Genomic DNA, 20,372 nt, shown 5'->3' on the forward strand with positions numbered 1-20,372 from the left:
TCTATAAGTTAATCCGAGAGAGAGAGAGAGAGAGATCTCAATACAATACTAATTTGGCAATAATGAGGGGTTTAATGCCATATTTAGGTTTCTAGTAACTATTCTATTTAATACGAAGTCATATGTTGGGCACCGGAGATACACTTCCGATTATACCATTAGAATAATAGTGAAGGGTATGTTTGGAAAAAGCAACGTGTATATTTACTGTTATAAATTTCAACAATACTCTCACTATTGAGAATCTCACATATATCATATGGGATCTTGAAATATTTAACTATATAAATGTTTGACCAATTATTATAAAGCTAAAACGGTAAGTTTCCTTCATTTTGCTTTTCCAGGATGGTACAAATTTATCTTAAAATACTAAAATTAACAGCTTAGATTCAACTTCTTGATTGGATTACAAGCTACGAATAAAAAATACTCATTTGATGCTCAAAATGAACCCTAATGGCCTTTAAATGCATTGAATAATTTCTATGGTAGTCTCTGCATATGTCAAAATAACTTACTTAGCCGAAGGCTTGGTTGCTTGCAGCAAAATTGTTTTACTCCTCTCACAATATGCCAATGAGGAAATAGAAATCATAGTTCCTTTAGAGAAATATTGAGTTCCATAGATTTTAAAATCAGATCATTTTATCTCTATTTAACTTAAAAATTTTGAGCTCTTTAAGTTTGAGGTAGCAAACCACTATTCAGATTTGAGCAACAATTTGGTAGTAAGAATTCAATTTCTAATGCCCCTATTTATCTTTGAGTTCTGGCTAGGTTGTTCAAAACTCATAAAACTCCTCACCTTCACAGCCTATCTTAGTCTGTCGGCATCAATTACGAACTGCAGTGGCACACAGATCATGCTGTGCTACTTTCATCTGAGAACCTTTTCTTTTTATAGACACAACTTTCTGTCTATTAAAAGCATTTACTTGTAGATTATTGTGATGTAACATACACCCAAGGGTTCACAATTCTGCTTTATGTCTTGTTCCCCCTCTTTGGAAGCAATTATTTATTATCCTACAAATGAGTACACTGTGCTATCTCCACAAGTTTTTGAGGCATTCAACATCTATAACAAATGGAAAAAAAAAATAAAATTAAGCATGCCTTTTGCAATAAGTTTTGATAACCTTTGCAGATATTCCAAGTTTACTTGTTTTTAAGATTTTCTCTTTCATAGTTAATATTTAGGTTTTTATCAAGTAGCTTAATTAATGCAACGCCCACTTTTTACCTTTTTAAACTTTTAGTTTCCTATATTTTTAGTCATCTGCTTACCTAGTTTCCTACGATAGACATTTGTAGTAAATTATATTGAGTAAGAGGAACATGTTAATTTTTCCAACTTAATACAAGGGATATTTGCATAATACTCCCTATTTGGTTTATAGTTTTACTTTTCTTTTTTCAATTATTTTGGTTCCTATTACACAGTTATTACTTCTTTCCACCAGGTAATTTAACAAATCTGCGCAACATTCTGCCTCCCCTAATAGGGGCATTCGCGAAATTAAACTAACATCGGCCTTTTAATATTTGTGGTTTTGGGAATTTTGTGGCATCAATAAAGAAGATAAACAAAAAAACAAGGGAGCTAGTCCTATTTAAATCCGTAGTTTATTTGAGAAGGACCTATTTTTTCGTTCCTTGCTATTGCTCTTCCCAATTGTAACGACCAAAACATTATTGAAAAGGTAGCCAGCATTGAAATCTTCAATACTTATACCACTTTTGCTAGATATTTAAATACCAGTTTTTTTTTCACTCACTTTTACGTACAACAAAACTATAGATTTATTGTCATTCAATACAATAACTAAATTTAAAATGGCGTTTGGAATTTTTAATAAAGATAAAGAGGAAGATTTAGTTACAATGGTTAAAGATATTGTTGAACCAGAAGCTATTCCTAATGCAAACCAATTATCTGAAAAATATTACTATAGATATCGTGAAAACCATGGTGTTAATTTAGGCTCTTGTTTTGTCCTTGAACCTTGGATCTTTGATAATTTATTTGACAAAGGTGGTAGTTGCGAATTTGATGCTATTACAAATTTGTCAAGAGCGATTGGTGTGGAAGCTACAGCCCAAAGATTGAATCAACATTATTCTGATTACATTAATAAAATTGATTGGATCTTTCTAAAGAATGTTGCAAATATCACCGCATTAAGAGTTCCAATTGGCTACTGGCATGTTAATAATGGTTCATTTTTAGGCGGTTTACCATTTCAACCATTACAATCTGTTTACTCCAAGGCAAAGCCTTGGGATCAACTAAGGAATTTAATTTCAATTGCAAGTAAATATAGAATTGGTATTTTAATTGATATACATGGATTGCCTGGAGGTGCAAACACAGATTTCCATAGCGGATTTAATAACCCTTCACCTTCTTTCTTTTCCAACGGAAACTATGTGAATGCTATGACAGAGAAAATCTTACCTTTCATTGTTCAAAATATCTGTTCTCCAAATAATAATGTAATTGGTTTACAAATTGTCAATGAATCAGTTTTCGACAACAATGCTAATGGCCAGAAATTTTATTACGCAAAAGCTGCTGTTGCAATCCGTAAGGTTGACTCATTTTTGCCAGTAATTATTTCTGATGGATGGTGGCCAGGTCAATGGGGAGATTGGTTACAGTTAACAAAGTTGTATAATACTGTCGTAGTTGATACTCACGTCTACAGATGCTACTCTGATTCAGATAAATCAAAAAATGCAGGCCAGATCATTAATGATTTGGCAGGCTCTGTTAATCTCCCAAATGACAGAGGTGATTTTGTCGTTGGTGAATTCTCATGTGTTTTAGATCAGAGCACATGGAATAAGACTCAAGGAAGTCGTTCTGATTGGGTTAGAAAATATGGTAATGCTCAAGTCTCTATCTTTAGAAAGGAAGCAAGTTGGGGGTCTTTCTTTTGGACATTAAAATTTAGATGGGGTGATGGTGGTGAATGGGGGTTTATTCCAATGACAAACCAAGGTTGTGTACCAAAAAGATCCACCCAAGGTGTAAATATTGACGATAATAAGGTGAATCAAATAATCCAACAGCACATTTCTTATTGGAAAGATAAGGGAGGGGAAAAGATGGAACATTGGAGATTCCAAGATGCTATTCGTGCAGCAGTGAATGATATAAGAGCCTTTTCCTCCTTTGATAATTCACGTATTGGTAGATGGTACTCGTGGAAAGCTCAAAGAAGACAAGCATATATACAATCCAAAGGTGATAGTGAATATATGTGGGAATGGGATCAAGGTTATCAACAAGGTCTAGACAACTTTAATAGATTTTAAAGCCCGTCGAGAGTGAATGAAAGATCTATAAAATATTTAACAATTATATAATAACAAATAGTGTTGTATTGTGAAAATAAATAAAAAAAAAAATAATAAAAAAACAGGCAAAACCTACACATTGCAAACTTTTATATTCTTACTTACCTTAAACTAGTATATATTTTACAACATTTTCTGTTGTAGACGAGATCGACTTTATACTCATCTACAAGTTGCTAACTAGAAATTGTACACAACACTGAGCAACTGCTAGTTGCATACCTGTGAATATCTATTCGATGTATAATCTTTATTAGTTAGCCAGCATTACTCAAACTGTGCACTCCTACCCTTATAAGTAAGTTTACAAACAGTCCAATTAAAGTAAAATGGGAAAGCTGGCGTTGACCTTTGAAAAGTATTTAAAGGCCAGCTTTTCCAGACTTAAGACATAAATTTATAGTTCTTTCATATAGTTATTTAGTTTAAAAAGAACAACAATTATATTCGTAAGTTCGAAGTATTAACTGGTGTTAAGTTAAGAAGATTGTTAGACAACAAGTCTATTTCTCCAACCGGATAACGTGCTTGAGAGTAGAATTAACAGTTTTTGAAAAATAACCAAATACACCAACAAGTTGTCCCATGTGTAAACGTTCTAGTACCCCATCAAGAGCGATAGTGCTAGCATCTGTAGATAAACTGTACTCGTCACCAGAAATAAACGGGGCTAGTACGGGTGCTGAGCATCAGTTTTGTTTTAGAGTAATAACCGCTTGATCTTGTTTCTTGGACCAATCACATTTTTTAGAAATAAATTCAATAATAGGTTTGGACAACAATGAGCACTGAGGAATAAAATTCCTATAATAGTTTACCATTCCCAGAAAGGATTGAGCAGATTTAATTGTGTTTGGCGTGGGCATCTCTTTAACTGCTTGAATTTTTTTCTTGTTGTACCATAATACCGTTTTTACCCAATCTGAATCCTAGGAATTCTACAGACTCTTGTAAGAAATGACATTTCTTCTTTTTGCATACCAAACTTTCCTTCTTCAAGATTTGTAACACTTTGCGGATATCTTGAAGATGAGATTCCTTATCTTTCGAGGCAATTAGGATATCATCTAAGTAAACAAAACAAAACATTAGGAATATTGCCTAATAACCGTTGCATGTATCTAGAAAAGGTAGCTGGGGCGTTACATAAGCCAAACTTCATTACTTTGTATTGATAGTGTCCAAAAGGGGTAGTAAAGCCGGTCATTTCTTCACTATCCGGATCTAGTGGAATCTGATGATAGCCCGAATGTAGATACAGAGTGGTAAAAAGAGCACAATCGCCGAGTTTACTTAACAAATCGTCTATTCGAGGTAATGGAAAGGGATCTTTAACTGTAACTTTGTTTAACTCTCTGAAATCGACAACCATCCTAAAACTACCGTCTTTTTTCTTAACTAATAGTACAGGTGATGAGCATGGAGATTTACTCTTACTGATAAACTGATTTTTTAACAAATCTTCAACAATTTGGCGGCATTCTTTCTCTAATTTCGGTGTTAAACGGTACGGAGCTAGACGAGGTGGTCGTCCTCCCTCCTTTAAGATAATCTCATGTGAGTATGACTTAGTACCAGCATTAGGAGGAAGAGTATCAGTTACAGTAGTAGCAAAATCTTGGCGGATATCAGCAGGAAACAGCGTAAAGGAATCAGAGGCGAGGGTAGAATCTAGGGTAAGTACAAATACTTCGGCAAGTTCTGAACCATAATAATCAGGAATAGTGCCTTCGTGTAGACAATCAACAGCTATGGATAAGGATTCAGAGGGACATACTAAATCTAAGTGATCTTTCATAATAGGCCAACTGATCATGACACGGTCAGTGAGTTCGGGTGCCACATACGCGGCAACCTTGAGTAACTGATCTTGGACTTGGATACTGCATGTGGTAGCCAGGGTTGATTGAGCAGATTCTCGAAGAGCACCTTTCCACTTAAATGGGGTTGCCGAATAGGTGGGCCAGTGGTGTTGAGCAACTAGGGAAGCACTTACAAATGAGGTGGGACTACCGGAGTCAAATAAAACAGTAACGGGAACATTATTAACAAGGCAACAGGGTTCTAAACGAGGACCAACGAGAGGTGTAGGTTCAGCAGAAAAGGTAGGAGCTACGGGATGTGGATGATCAACAACAGTAGGGATGTCAGAATCATGGTTGATTGGAGTGTCAGAGTCAGGATATACAGAAGGGTGTTGGGAATCAATATTAGCCATAGAAGAAGCGTTAGCAGTGGAAGCGGCTTGGGAGTGATCGAACTGAGGCGAATACGAAAGACGAGTGGTGACTAGCTTAGTCACGGTGTGAACGGTGTGATCTAGGCCTCGCGGAACGAGTGGAAGTTTTTGGGCGTTTAGCAGCTACATGACCGCTAGAGAAACAGTGGAAACAGAGGTGGTTCTAAAAGCACAATTGACGACACTTTTCACGCCAGGAATCATCCGAGCTACGAGGAGGATAAGATGTGTTGTATCTGGAACGAGACGAAACACGGCGAGGAGTAGAAGAAATAGCCATAATGACATCACCATCGGCATCGATTGTAGGGGTGGAATTATCATCTAATAATGGAGAGATACCAGGGTAGTAACAGCAGTGTTCTGCACGAATAGCCAACTGGGTTGCTTCGTAGAACGAAGATACGGTTCTTAAACGTAAGTCTTTGCGAGTTTTAACCCTTTAATGAAAAGATTGATTAAAACATCATCACTCAAGGAACGTGGTGGTAGAAGTTTGCGGTAACGGTCAAAGGTTGAAACGTAGGCTTCGATCTTGTCTTTTTGCGTTAACGAGGAAAGCTTCTGAATAACATTATAGGAGTCAAACTTACCTTGGAAGGCTTGTTTAAAAGTCTCTTTGAAGGTGTCAAAGGCCATTTCGGACACATCGTGATTGCCAGAGAAGGTCATGAACCAGTCTAAGGCCGGACCATATAAATTAGCAGCCAAATGACAGATACGTTCATAATCGTTCGTAATACGTTTTACGACAAACTGCACTTCGAGGGATTGCAAAAAACTATGCAACTTGATAATATCTTTACGCTCACCGGTAAAGACATGAGGAACTTTAATTTCAACTGGCATGACAGCAACAGGAGAAGACATAGTGACAAAATAACCGAAACAGTGGGATAAAACAATAATAAAAATACGCTACCAGGTGTTGTAAATCAACTTAGGAGTACGATACACTTAAATAGTAATTACCAAAACTTAACTTAACAATCTTATTAACTTAACACCAGTTAATCCTTCGAATTTACGAATATAATTGTTGTTTTTCTTAAACTAAATAACTATATGAAAGAACTATAAATTTATGTCTTAAGTCTGAAAAAGCTGGCCTTTAAATACTTTTCAAAGGCCAACGCCAGCTTTTCCATTTTACTTTAATTGGTCTGTTTATAAACTTACTTACAAGGGTAGGAGTGCACAGTTTGAGTAATGCTGGCTAACTAATAAAGATTATGCATTGAACCGATATTCACAGGTATGCAACTAGCAGTTGCTCAGTGTTGTGTACAATTTCTAGTTAGCAACTTGTAGATGAGTATAAAGTCGATCTCGTCTACAACAATTTCCAAGAAAAACGGGTCCTATAGTGTAGTGGTTATCACTTTCGGTTTTGATCCGGACAACCCCGGTTCGAATCCGGGTAGGACCTTTTCTTTTTACAAATTTCCGTGTAGTCACGTGATTAATTTTTTCTATATAAGTGAAATATTAAACAAAGCTCAATGACCATAATAGATACTAATACTACTATCAAGTTCCAACTTAGTAATTCATGCTTCCAAAAAGGAGCAATATGGTTTCAGTGTGGAGCAAGGTAAATAATTATTTAAGCGTATATAAGTCAACTATTGTAGATTTTATATTGTTGTTCCTATTATGTCACATAAAATTTAGAGGCGTAGTAGATGATACTAATATATTTAATGAAGAGTAATCCAAAAGAAAGAAGGTAGGGTCCCGTTACTATATGAATAACACTCAACAGCTATTCTGTATAATTATACATAATCTCCTAAATTCATAGTTTGATCTGCAAAAACTTTTAATTGCATGACATGCCTTATTAACTAACTAAGCTAACTTAAATTTCTTCACCTCCCTTGCTAGTTCAAAGAAATTTGGCACTTGATATATGCCCTAGTACCTTGAATATATGTCACTTCAACAACTCTCTAAGCTTATCACCTACGATCTTCGTTCAATACATAATTTCAATTTCATTTTCTCCCTTAAAATTTTTTTATTTCCTAATATTGATAACAGCTAACTTAATAACCTAATTTTTTTTAGTTGATCTAAATGCCAGAGACATATGGATTTTATGATGATGCAAATTTCAGGCACATTAGCACCGCCCCAAGAAAAAGGCGCAGCACATACATTTTCGGAAAACATTACATATTCGGCTTAGCCTGAATATATTGAAAAACAACATACAAAACACATTTACTAATATAGTTTAAAACGAGAAAATATAGATATTATTAGCTAAACAGATTATACAGCTTCGAATTTTCCATTTTTGATATATAGATCTCTCGACAAGAATCATAATCATACGCCCCTCTTTTTTTTATCTATATCACTATTGACTAACTTCACATCTTATTTACCGATAATATCGTAGTTGCTAAATATAGTTTTTTAGAATACATTTGTATAATAATTAGTGGTCGCTCATAAAGAACCAAGCCTCTTAAGGTGGTTAAGAACAGCCGCCGAAACATGCACTCATTTGCCTCCACTCTTGAGCCAAAAGATTATATAAAGAAACTATTTTTACCGCCTAGATCTACAAAGTCTAATCTTGTTAACCCTAAAACCCTCCAACCCTCTTTTCCTCTCTCACCAACCCTCGCATATTCCATGGGCTATTATCAACAACAACCGGCTCCGGCATACTATCAACAACCTCAAGCTATATATGTTCAACAACCACAACCTGTATATGTCCAGCAAGCACCTCCAAAACAAAACAATGGTTGCATGTCAGGCTTCTGTGCAGGTTTATGCTGTTGTTGCTTGTTAGAAACATGCTGTTTACTATAATTCATATTTTTGCTCCGCCGGGATTCGAACCCGCATCTTCCGTTATCCCGGAAACGGTCCTTTTTAGGGCCATTAATGACAACTATTAGTCAGTGGGCATCGTGATGAGGTATTGCTCATACGTATGCTAGCTTGTTTTAATTCGATGAGTTGGCCATGACGAAATGGTTTCGGAATCTATATATATATGTACATTTTTTATAAGATCTTTAATTAAAAAAATTTATATTCTTCTCTTTTCCATTCTATTTTCTTTTTAGCTCACATATTCTTACAATATCAAATAGCCATCCTCATCGACACTAAAAAATCCCGATTTAGTCATCTCATCGATTTTTTTCAATTAAAGGACCCCTTCTGAGTATTTCAAAAAAAAAAAATAAATAGAAATACCCAACATTTTTTAAAAGAAAAGATTTCTGATAATTATTAAATTTTTTATTCAGCTACACAAATCTTTTATTGCATTAAAACCATTATTTAATAATTATATCACCTTAACAAATGTTCATTAAAAACGAAAACGTCGGTGACAGATCTCGCTTGGAAGATTGGAGAATTAAAGGGTATGATCCATTAACCCCCCCAGATTTATTACAACATGAATTACCTATTTCTCAGAAAGGTAATGATATCATCGTGAAAGCAAGAGATGCTGTCACTGAAATTTTAAACGGTGAAAAAGATGATCGTTTAATAATCGTGATTGGTCCATGTTCTATCCATGATCCAAAGGCTGCATATGATTACGCTAGTCGATTGAAAAAAATTGCTGATAAGTTATCTGATGACCTTTTGATTATAATGAGAGCTTATTTGGAAAAACCAAGAACTACTGTCGGTTGGAAAGGTTTGATTAATGATCCTGATATTGATAACACTTTCCAAATCAACAAGGGGCTAAGAATATCAAGAGAAATGTTCACAAAATTAGTAGAAAACTTACCTATTGCCGGTGAAATGTTAGATACCATTTCTCCACAATTCTTATCTGATTGTTTCTCCCTAGGTGCTATCGGTGCTAGAACTACTGAATCACAACTTCATAGAGAACTAGCTTCTGGTCTTTCATTCCCAATTGGGTTCAAGAATGGTACCGATGGTGGCTTACAAGTGTCTATCGATGCCATGAGAGCTGCCGCTCATGAACATTATTTCTTATCTGTTACAAAACCAGGTGTTACTGCAATTGTCGGTACTGAAGGTAATAAAGATACTTTTGTTATATTAAGAGGTGGTAAACATGGTACAAACTTCGATACTGAAAGTGTTCAAGAAACTAAAAAACAATTAAAAGCAGCTAAGCTAATCGACGAAAAAGAAACTCAAAGAAGAATCATGATTGATTGTTCTCATGGTAATAGTAATAAAGATTTCAGAAATCAACCAAAAGTTGCTAAGGATATCTACGATCAATTAACAGCTGGTGAAAATGCTATCTGTGGTGTAATGATCGAATCTAACATTGTTGAAGGCAGACAAGATGTTCCACCTCAAGGTGGCCGTGAAGGTCTAGTTTATGGTTGTTCCATTACTGATGCTTGTATTGGTTGGGATACTACCGAAGAAGTCTTGGAATTATTAGCCAAGGGTGTCAGAAACCGGAGAACTGCTTTGAAAAAATAAGAATATTTAATAAAATAAAATAAAATAAAAAAAAAAAATAGAATTACTCTCATATTTATTCATTGCCCCAAATAATATTTATTTATTTTTTTAATACTAATAATAATATAGATTTATAATTTTTATTATTTTGATCTTTTTCTAGATGCACTATTCATTTTATGACTTCAACTGTGGGAAAAGGAACATATGCTTCTAAACAGAAAAAATATCATCTGCTCTGGATAATATTTTATATATCTCAACTTATTAAAAAAAAATATGAGGAATAATAAGTAAAATTAAATAGAGATTGTATACATATCATATACTAAAATGAGATGGGAAAAAATTATCTAATAATAGAAATTAAGGATACTAAGTAAAAGTTTTGTAACAAAGATATTTAAAATGAAAGAATAAAGAGCAAAAAATTATGTCGACTCTAAAATTGATGGTCCATATTTTATAGAGCTAGAAAATCAGTGTAATAATTAAAAAAAAAGGATAGGAATGAGTGCTAGAGATTAAATATAAATATTTGATGGATGTTCATACGGTATGTATTTATATATTGTTCATGGGTGGAATTGTCAATCTGGAGGGCATAAATATTAGGATAGGATAGCGAAATATTTGGTAAATTTTATAGATTAAGTTTAAGCATATATTGAAAAGAAAAATTTAAGTGTAACAAACATTGTGGAATTTTTAATAATTTTTAAAATATTGGCTTACTTGATAATAAAATTCAGTTTCTAACATTTGACTTCTTCCTTCAAAGAATTAATTTGTTGCTGTAATACTTCATTTTCTTGTTTAAGTAAACCTAGCTCAATTTGTTTTTCTTTTGAATGTGCATACGATAGGTTTTTTGATAATTCTTGATTTTCTTTAGTCAAAGTTTCTAATTGAATAACAACTTTTTCAGATATTTTTTTAAGATCTGTCTCACCGTCTTTTAATAATGGATTTTCTGGATCTAACGCTACTGCAGCTAAAACATTTTCCAAATTTTTATTAACTTCTGCTAACTCATTTTCTTTAATTTGTAACTTATTTGTCAAATAGCGGAAAGCTTCTGGGATTGTTGTTGGATGTCTAGTGCTCAATTCATCTATTTTATTAAATGGTTTCTTCGATATTTGGTTGGATGCTAGTCTACGGTTATTGAGTTGTTCTTGTAGGTACTCATATTCTTTTTCTAACTTATCAAGTTGTGTCTGTTTAACTTGTAATTGCAAAATCAAAGAATTTGAACTGTTATTAAAGTTGTTATGAGGTGCTATCGTGCCACTAGTAGGGGTATTAATGTTTGAATTATTTTTCAATGCCTGACCCTGTTGAGAAAATGATCCAATACGGCTTTGACTACCAGTGTGTAGCATAGTTGTATTATTATTATTATCTAAAGCAGGTGTAGCTCTTAGAATGTTGCTATTGATTGCATTACTGTTACTATTTTCCCTTAAAGAGTAGCCATTAAAATTAGACACAATGTTGTAATCCTGAATTTGGTATGGTAGTCCAGAACCTCTGTTATCAATACTTATATTATTATTATTACCTGCAGTACTGCTACTATTACTATTAACTGGTTGCATGCTATATCCTTGGCGAGTCATTGATTCTTGCATTAATCCTCTTTGTAAATTAGAATTATCCAGAATATTATTATTGCTACTTAATCGTGACATATCATTCCAAACCGAACCTGCAGTTGGTGTCGCCATGTTCCGTAGATCATTGGGATCTTGCTGATTTAAGTGTGTTTGAGGTTGAGACTGAGCTTGTTGTTGGTTTTGGGAATTAAAATATCCATATTGATTGTAGGGAACTCCATTATTAGAAACATGCTGAATGGATTGTGGAACTTGTTGTTGATTTATATAATTATATGCACCAGTCAATGGTGTATGATTGGACTGATCATAATTTATATAATTCATTTCTTCAAACAAAACGCTAAACGGATCAATCTTAAAGAGTTGCGTGAAACTACTGGCTTCCTTTGTTGATTATACCACTGTTGATCACAAATATATAGTTTTAAAGGTGCTAAAATGGTAACTTACCTCAAATCAAAAATGTAAAACGTTCTTGAAGATCTTTTATAACGTGAATTCAATCCTGTAAAAATAATGTATTTTTTTCCAGCAAACAAGCGGTAAATTCGATAATGCGGCTCCTGCAAATCGAAGTTATGACAGTAATTTTAATAAAAGTGTCATAAAAAACGAAGAATTAAGAAAAAGCAGAAAATATATAAGCCATTATTACATAAATATGATATTTATAGTTTGTGATTTTCTTTACTATAAATGCCATTTATATGTGCTCTATTATGATATAAAGAAATTAGTAAAAGTAGCAATGTTACAAAAGCAATTACCAATCTGATGTTCTAGAATAGAAAAATATATAACCATTCTTCTGGACTTCTTTCAAACTGTCTGCAATGACAATTTTTTCATCATTATATAATACCCAGGATAATTTGCCATCTACTATTTTTCTAATAAATGCAACATAATGCCCTGAATGGGCTGACTGTCCCTTATGGCAGACAACAGCAGTTAGCTTATAAGGGACATGGTTTAAATTACCATAATTGTCTTTATTATTGTTTTTAGTTGTAGGTTCTTCCTTTGGAAGCTCACCATCATCATCCATATTATTGAATACCCATTCAACGCTTCGATTTACGTCGCCACTATTTAGGATAAGAGCTTTACGGCAAAGCTTTGGATCGAGACCCATTGAAAGCATAGAATTTAAAGAATTTGGATCAATATCATTCTTAGCTGAGCCAGAAGCCTTTGGAGGAATAAATTCATCGTTAATATCTGGATCTTCAATATGTTGAAATAGCCAGTTAGTAGCTGCTTCTAAATCACAGTTGTCTGTAGCATACAACGATCTTGAAACTGCATTTAAGGTAAATCCCATTTCCATCATCTGAGAGGCAAGCATTTCGTTTGGTTTAAATTCTGACTCACTGTCAGAACCAGCATCATCTAATAAAGTTTCTAATTCTGGATTATATCCGCCAGATATATATTGCGACATATCCAATAAGTCAGTTTCCGCAACCGAATTATCCAGACCTGGAATTGTTAAGATATTGTTTGTTTTAACAGGGGTCCAGTTTACTAATTTAATTCTAATTGGACTAATTATCAATGTATCAGGCAATGTTTTAAAAGAAGGAGTTTTTGTAGCTAATGTAACTTCTTTACACTTCGGACAGTTGAATTCAATTGAAGTACCTTGAAAATAAGAATGAATTCTTTCTAATAAGTCTTGTGGTTCTGTATTTTCTATTAGAGGTAACTGTATGGCTTCACATGGTTCAGTCATGTACTTTACTCCCTTACATTTTTGGCATTGGATTTTGTCCTCCATAATAAATCTCATTGTATCATTTGGATTATTGGCCGTGTTAAAGATTTTGTTATCCAAAACATCAATCATGTAAGTCAAAAATTCCATTGCATCTTGCTGTCTATTACTAGAAAATTCATTATGCGAGCCACCGATACATTTTTTAAATGCAGTGGGTTTAATACCATTAGGATATAAATCTGATTCAATTTTCATTGCATTTGTTAGCTTGAGAAGTTGACATTTTAAATTATTCGATGGGTAAACAACACTTAATGGGAATTCGGTGCCAAGCTCTTCCACTGACCAATTCGGGATACCTCCATTGTAGAAACATTGCAAAATTGAATTCAGATAGCAGGAATTACCCAAGTTGATTAATCCAACACCAAAGTCGTCACCAGCTTTCAAACTTTTTAACTCTTTACCTTCAGAATCAACCATTTGGAAGTTCCAATTCATATTTTGCTCAACTTGTAATTCGACTAAAGTCTTTTCGCTAGCAGCTACGTTATCCAAATTGATACCATACTGGGATAATACTTTTTTAAATGTCGATAAATTATCAAATTTTACATCATCATCACATTCGTAACAATATATATCACTCGACTTATCACTTAATGATCCCAATTTTACTGCCACAGGATGGGATTTACTATCTTCATAATGCCTTAAAGCATGTGAATTACCTTCAATACCAACTTGTTCCCTACCACAGCCAACATTACCACAATGTAAACATAGCCATAAGTTTTCTTTTAAATCACAAGATTTGCACTTATGTAAATTAATATTTGATGATGTTGTTGATATATTATTTTGGATTTCTTTAATATGCTTACATGTGTTGATTTCTAATTGCCAGCTATTAGTCTGATCAACTAAATGTTGAGATTTTGCTTTTAAGATTAGATCCACTTTTTCTTGTACAAAAGGTGGTATTGTTGAGCCGTCATAAGATGCCATCACAACTTTGAAAGATTCTTCATTAGACGCCCACTTTGTAATTTGCCATAAGGTATCGAACAATTCATCTTCTGTCTTATCAACAATTTGCAGCTTTAGCTTTTTATTATTTGAATCATCAGAAGTCTTTTTTGGATCCGTTACTTTTTTAACTTTAGCAATTGTGAAAAATGTTGTATGAGAACTATCACATGAATTTTTAGTGACATCTTTATGTAAACTAACATGTCTTTCACAAGTTGGCTGCCAACATCTGAAACAAATATTCAATTTATGCATACTATCAGTTATTTCATGCTGATGACAGTCATTTATAGGAGTTTCATAACAATATATACATTCTTCCTTCGAAATAACCGATGGAATAGATACACTAGCTAAAATTTCTGTCATTGTTTGGTATTAATAAAATTTAGTTGGTATTATTCTTTTAGTTTATTTAGATCAATTGCGTATATATATCTGATTTTAATAATCACCTAATATTCTTCATCTTAAAGAAAGTCACAGCCATTTGAAAAAATCACAGAATACGTATGACATAAATTATTCACTCCTAAAAATAAGGCTCTTTGATTTCGGAAATTTTACATGAGGCTTTAAAAAATTTCAATGAAGGGTTACAAAGTAGGAAACCCTAAAAATAAATCATCAAGCGATGATTTTTCCAAATGTAATTATATATTAATTTGTAGAATATATATCTGGTATTTTATTCAAATGTGTATATTAAATATATGTACAAGGTAGCAAGAATCATTTATTAATTAATCGTATACATGGATGCCAGAATTATGCCAAATTATTATCCACGATTAAGATCTAGAATTATTATATAATCGGTCAACAATGAATGAAATATATTGTTTAATGCCCAGTTTATCCTTTGTAATTTTATTTACCTTGGAAAAATAGTCCACTACTTCTTCTTTGGGGAGATTATCGACACCATATGTATTCTTCTTATTAGTAATATATTGTTCAATGACATTTTCTGAAGGTAATTGATATTTCCAGTGATAAGGATATTCTCTCCAAGTACAGTTTGCTCTATTTTTCCAAAGAGAAACTGGGATAGAAGGCCTTGGCGTTAATAATGAGTTAACAAAATCAGTAGAGACACTGTCAATCTTTGTAGTCCAAGGATATGGTGTTTTAATCTTATCTAACAACTTATGCTTTGTGGAACGTGAAAATTCAACTTGAGAAGCTGGATTTGAGGATTCTTCTATGCACATATTTGCTGCAGTAATCAAGTCTCTAGATAATGCAGATTGGATATCGTCTGTTCCATTTGTACGAATCAGCTTTATAGCAAGTTCCATTGAAGTTGGAGATTTAACCAACAGCTTATCGAGGATAGCTGTTCTAAATTGATTTGCTTCTTCAGTACCACTATAATCCTGAAGAGTACTAATAATTGATTTACTTGTTGTTGCGTCTGATAGCTTGAAACATTTGTCAATAACATCTAATTTATCAACTGTGAGGAATGGTTTAAAAGTCTTTGGTAAGGGTGTTGAAAACTCTTCAATGGCACTGCTCACAATCGAATAAAAGTCCTTATTTTTATATTTGCCCTTAATTAACTCACCTAACCGTTTTTGTAAGTCGTCCAAATTATCATGAGGAACATAATGGGAGGCTAGACCTAAATAGTAACAATCAGCACCAGATATTAAATCACCTGTTAGACATAGATATAATGCCAACTGACTTTCTTTATTAGCAACAGTTAAAATTCTTGGCAAAGCAAATGAAGTACCCACATCTGGGAAAAATCCAATGTCCATTTCTGGCATGGCCCATTTAGTATTTTCGGTAGCAACTCTAAATGGTGTATGAATGGAAAGTCCAACACCACCACCCATAGTAATACCATCCATAAATACAACGATAGGTTTATCGTAAGTTGCAAATTGATAATTTAAAGAATATTCACTTTGGAAAACATCAATTGCCTTATCAGTTTCTCCATTTAGATTTAAAGCAGCAACACTAGCTACATCACCACCAGCACATAGTGATCTTGGCTGATTAGCAGATTTTAACACTATCAACTGAGCTGCATCTGACTTGCTATATTCTTCTAATGTGTCAAACATAGATTTACACATTTCGTAATTTAAGGCATTTAATTTTTGGACTCTATTTAGAGTCACGACTCTTGCGGTATCCTGAACAGTATATAACACACTCATTGCTCGCTTAGTATTTAGAATTGCTCTAATGAACCGAGGTTTAGATGCAATTGATCTGCCTAACATTTCACTTGTTTTTTATAACCCTTAATTGTTGGGGTATGACGTCTACTCTTTTATTATTTTTTATGCTTTTAAGAGTACTAGATCTTCGTTTCCATTTCGTCCGAATGCTTTTGCATCCGAACTTGTCGAATTCTCCAATTAAAATACCAGGAGAAAGAATCGTAATATTTAACATAATTACTTGCAGAGTATGCTACTAACTTGGAGATCTCTCAAAGATTTTTTTAGAATAGTTTCAGTAATAGTACAATATTAATGAAAATAAAATCTAAAAACTGTTTGTAATGCCTACTTATGAATATAGAAAATATTAGAGTTGATCCTATAAAGATATTGTTGTAATCTGTATGTCATTAAATTGTGTAATATATATAGAAGTATTGTATAGAAGGTGGTTTTAACAAAAGGGAAGACAAAAATCATCCCCAAAGAGTCGTTATAAAGGCCTTGTTTTAATGAGCTCTATCGAGATTAATGTTTCTTACTTGTTGGTCCAAAGTTGAGGGGTCCTCATCTGTCGTGAATGGGCCATTCTGTAGATATGATTCTGAAGATGAATTGGAGGTTGAGCGAGATGATTCTGAGCCACTGCTTTGGTTTTGCAAGAAAGCCTCATTTCCTGCTCTTTGTCTATAAGAATGAGAACCAGTCTGGAACACAGCACGTTTGCCCCCTATATCCATGCCATTTGCATGACCTGTTCTAATTTTTTGGAGATCTAATTCAATGCTTTCGTGAGATATATTATCTTGCTGATGGCCAAGTTTAGAATTGCTGGAATCACTTGAAAAAGGTGAGTGCTGGCGAGGATTTTCAGTATCAACACCATAGTAGCTTAAGTCTGAAGAGCCATTTAAATTTGTCTTACTGGCATCTTCAATAATCCTATTTTTAACAAATTCACTTAAGTGACTAATATCTTCAGAAGTGGTATCATCTTTTAAGAAATGCATTAATTCTCCAGAAGATTTATTCCCGATTTTCTGTGAGTGATTTCTAGTGTTAGGACGTTTTGCTGGTATTACTGGTCCTTTTTCTTTAGTTTTGGAGGCTGCCAAATCTGACACTTCCTGTTTAAAAGTCGGAGCAGCATTAGATGCTGAGAACGGTTGCGATTGATTATGTTTCATGGATTCAACTAATGGACTGGAAGCTGGAATATCAGGCGCATTTGTTAGAGGTGGAGGTGGTACAGGCGTGACATGCCCATTATTTATCTCAGTTCTTACTGTCAATCTTGGGTCTGGAAGGGTAGGTTTTTGAATTTGAGGTTGAGATTGCAATTGAGGACTAGTCATTGCATTTCCATTAAACTGGGCAGATACGTTTCGTTCGTGCTTAAAATTGTGTGATATATCTGTTGGATGAATTTGAGGAGAGACTGGATTATTATAGTGATTATTTTGCATAGAATAATTTGAAGTTGCCGAAGGTTGCTGAAGGGATAATTGGGATGCAACTTTTGCAAGAACAGGAGAAGAACTTGAACCAATTGAATGACGAGAAGGAGGTTGTGCTGAATGTTGTGGTGGAATCATTTGTGGAGGTGGTAAATTTGTATTTTGAATAGAAGGCACGCCCATTTTTGGGAAAGGATTATTCGATTTGTGTTGTTTTAACCTGGTTTGTTCATTAGCTAAAGGATCCTGATAATTAAGATTAGAATTTTGTGACATACTAGGATTCATACTTGCACTCAATGGGCCCATCGTAGGACTAGATAATTCTGGATGTTTATTTTTAAATATCTGTTGTTCACTTTCTCTCATTGTTGGCGATGAAATAGCGGGAAACTCACTCATAAATTCCTTTGTGGACATTGGAGGTTTATTCAACTTTGGAAGTGCGTTTAAACGGGCAGCATTACTACCTGGGGATGATATGCTAACATTTGACATATTCAGTGCATGGTAAGGTATAATAGGATTGTTAAACTTTACGGAATTCATTTGTGATGAAGGAGGAGACATTATATTTCCTTCTGGCAAATGGGCTTGAGGAGCTTGAGGAGTTTGAGCTAAATTTTGCTGAGTCTGCTGTAACTGATATGCAGGATCACCTTTATTGGGTGACGTTTCTCTAAGTTCTTTATTTAAGTTATTTGGACCAGAGGTAGGAAGATCGCTAATTGGAGAAGTAGTTTGAGGCCTCTGCTGCTGTGGAGGTGGAGGCTGAATAACTGGCTGAGGTAGTTGTGTTGTGTGCTGTGAGAGAACTGGAATCTTTGGGGAAACTTCAAACGAAGTGGTATAAAGATTTCTTAATTGTATTTCATCTTGGATATTAAGAACCCCTTTGTTAAGTGTAGATTTTTGAAGTAAACTAAATATTTGATTTTGAATATTTTGAACATTACCCTGGAATTTTGCATATTCAGTAAAATTATATGGACCTAATCCATACTTGTCATTTAATGGAACTTTCCATCCATTTATAGAACATAAATATTGTAATACTTGATAAATATTGGGTCTAACTGAAGGATTTTCCGCCAGCATGATAATAATTAAATTAATCAATTTTGAAGAATAATTATTTTTTGGAAATTCGTACTTGGAGTGCAAAATTGCAAATTGACCAGTTCTTTCAAATGGGGTGGTGAAAAATAATAGTTTGTACAAGAAAACACCAAGAGCCCAGATATCAGATTTTTCATCTATTGGTTGATATCTATATAGATCAATCATTTCCGGTGATCTATATTGAGGAGTAGTATTAACGTAAATATTCTGGGTAAATATTGCAATATCACGGTGATTTGTTACTATAGGGAAACAAATTGATGTAGAGCCAAAATCACATAATTTAAAATTATTCTCTTGGTCAACCAAAACGTTTTCGATTTTAATATCTCTATGTATCAATGGGGTCTTTAAATAATGTAATTGAGCAATTCCTAGAGTGGTATCATACATAATTTTCATGATTTCCTTCTCACTTAGCCTTGTTGCCAATCTATCATTCATATAATCTAATAACGAATTATTTGGACAGAATTCCATTAATAATAAAACTTCATAGCCAGGAGCACTATCTGACCTGTGTGAAGCATTAGAATCATAATATTGTACAACACAAGGCGCACCTTGTAGTTTTTGCATCACATTGACCTCATTTCTCATTTCATTTAAGCCATTGTCATCGTTCACTAGGACTCTTTTTAGACATGCAATATCTCCTGGCTGTAAAGGCTTTTGATTCTGGTTTCCACCTGGTAAAGAAGCAAATTCATTTAAACGTTCAATAAATTTAACAGTGTAAATTTGAGCAAACCCACCTTCTGCAATGTACTTTATTACCTCTACCTTATGTGAACCAACGGCTACAGGGGTACCGGCAGGATAATTTCCTGGCAAAGTATTGGGTTGACCTTGTGTATTATTTTGAACAGTTTGTGGTTGAGTTGCTGCTGGAATCTGAGCCGGCTGTTGAGGCTGAGGCTGAGGCTGAGGCTGCAGTTGGGCTTTAACTTGTACTTGTTGTTGCGGTGGTGCTTGAGTATTGGACTGTATTTGATTTGGGATCTGAGCTTGTTGTGGAGCAGTGGCACCAGTAGCACTTTGAACGTTTTGCTCTGAGTTACCTGGGGCAGTAGTATTGCCAGGAACTACCTTTTGTTGACCATTAGCAGAAGACATTGGCTTGAATCGTTTTCTGTTGTTACTGCTACTTTTCTACAAAATTTGGGGTCGATCTTATAAACTTAGGAGAAT

At 34.1% G+C, this 20,372-nt stretch overlaps 9 protein-coding genes and 1 non-coding gene across 10 annotated transcripts; 4 read left to right on the plus strand and 6 right to left on the minus strand.

Annotated features, from left to right (window-relative positions):
* Window positions 1-1,839: 1,839 nt before the first annotated feature.
* On the plus strand, window positions 1,840-3,324 carry MRX18 (17-beta-hydroxysteroid dehydrogenase-like protein; the record flags this gene model as incomplete). The annotated part of the gene is made up of 1 exon (XM_004180778.1): window positions 1,840-3,324. One exon carries the CDS (start codon window positions 1,840-1,842, stop codon window positions 3,322-3,324), a length of 1,485 nt encoding a protein of 494 aa, XP_004180826.1.
* A 1,105-nt stretch (window positions 3,325-4,429) lies between these two features.
* TBLA0E02540 (reverse transcriptase family protein) lies at window positions 4,430-5,584 on the minus strand (the record flags this gene model as incomplete). The annotated part of the gene is made up of 1 exon (XM_004180779.1): window positions 4,430-5,584. One exon carries the CDS (start codon window positions 5,582-5,584, stop codon window positions 4,430-4,432), a length of 1,155 nt encoding a protein of 384 aa, XP_004180827.1.
* A 432-nt stretch (window positions 5,585-6,016) lies between these two features.
* On the minus strand, window positions 6,017-6,475 carry TBLA0E02542 (uncharacterized protein; the record flags this gene model as incomplete). Its single annotated transcript, XM_004180780.1, has 1 exon — window positions 6,017-6,475. The coding sequence occupies one exon, from the start codon at window positions 6,473-6,475 to the stop codon at window positions 6,017-6,019; it is 459 nt and encodes a 152-aa protein (XP_004180828.1).
* Window positions 6,476-6,962: 487 nt separating this feature from the next.
* Window positions 6,963-7,034, plus strand: TBLA0Etrna2Q. The gene has a single exon. It is a non-coding gene; the product is annotated as a tRNA-Gln (tRNA).
* Window positions 7,035-8,110: 1,076 nt separating this feature from the next.
* On the plus strand, window positions 8,111-8,434 carry TBLA0E02545 (uncharacterized protein; the record flags this gene model as incomplete). The annotated part of the gene is made up of 1 exon (XM_004180781.1): window positions 8,111-8,434. One exon carries the CDS (start codon window positions 8,111-8,113, stop codon window positions 8,432-8,434), a length of 324 nt encoding a protein of 107 aa, XP_004180829.1.
* A 504-nt stretch (window positions 8,435-8,938) lies between these two features.
* ARO3 (3-deoxy-7-phosphoheptulonate synthase ARO3) lies at window positions 8,939-10,060 on the plus strand (the record flags this gene model as incomplete). The annotated part of the gene is made up of 1 exon (XM_004180782.1): window positions 8,939-10,060. One exon carries the CDS (start codon window positions 8,939-8,941, stop codon window positions 10,058-10,060), a length of 1,122 nt encoding a protein of 373 aa, XP_004180830.1.
* Window positions 10,061-10,797: 737 nt separating this feature from the next.
* Window positions 10,798-11,988, minus strand: TBLA0E02560 (uncharacterized protein; the record flags this gene model as incomplete). The annotated part of the gene is made up of 1 exon (XM_004180783.1): window positions 10,798-11,988. The coding sequence occupies one exon, from the start codon at window positions 11,986-11,988 to the stop codon at window positions 10,798-10,800; it is 1,191 nt and encodes a 396-aa protein (XP_004180831.1).
* Window positions 11,989-12,427: 439 nt separating this feature from the next.
* Window positions 12,428-14,785, minus strand: UBP14 (ubiquitin-specific protease UBP14; the record flags this gene model as incomplete). Its single annotated transcript, XM_004180784.1, has 1 exon — window positions 12,428-14,785. One exon carries the CDS (start codon window positions 14,783-14,785, stop codon window positions 12,428-12,430), a length of 2,358 nt encoding a protein of 785 aa, XP_004180832.1.
* A 422-nt stretch (window positions 14,786-15,207) lies between these two features.
* Window positions 15,208-16,659, minus strand: EHD3 (mitochondrial 37S ribosomal protein mS47; the record flags this gene model as incomplete). The annotated part of the gene is made up of 1 exon (XM_004180785.1): window positions 15,208-16,659. The coding sequence occupies one exon, from the start codon at window positions 16,657-16,659 to the stop codon at window positions 15,208-15,210; it is 1,452 nt and encodes a 483-aa protein (XP_004180833.1).
* Window positions 16,660-17,111: 452 nt separating this feature from the next.
* On the minus strand, window positions 17,112-20,297 carry TBLA0E02590 (uncharacterized protein; the record flags this gene model as incomplete). The annotated part of the gene is made up of 1 exon (XM_004180786.1): window positions 17,112-20,297. One exon carries the CDS (start codon window positions 20,295-20,297, stop codon window positions 17,112-17,114), a length of 3,186 nt encoding a protein of 1,061 aa, XP_004180834.1.
* Between the last annotated feature and the right edge of the window lie 75 nt (window positions 20,298-20,372).

The sequence above is a fragment of the Henningerozyma blattae genome, chromosome 5 (assembly GCF_000315915.1).
Source record: "Henningerozyma blattae CBS 6284 chromosome 5, complete genome".
NCBI lineage: Eukaryota > Fungi > Ascomycota > Saccharomycetes > Saccharomycetales > Saccharomycetaceae > Henningerozyma > Henningerozyma blattae.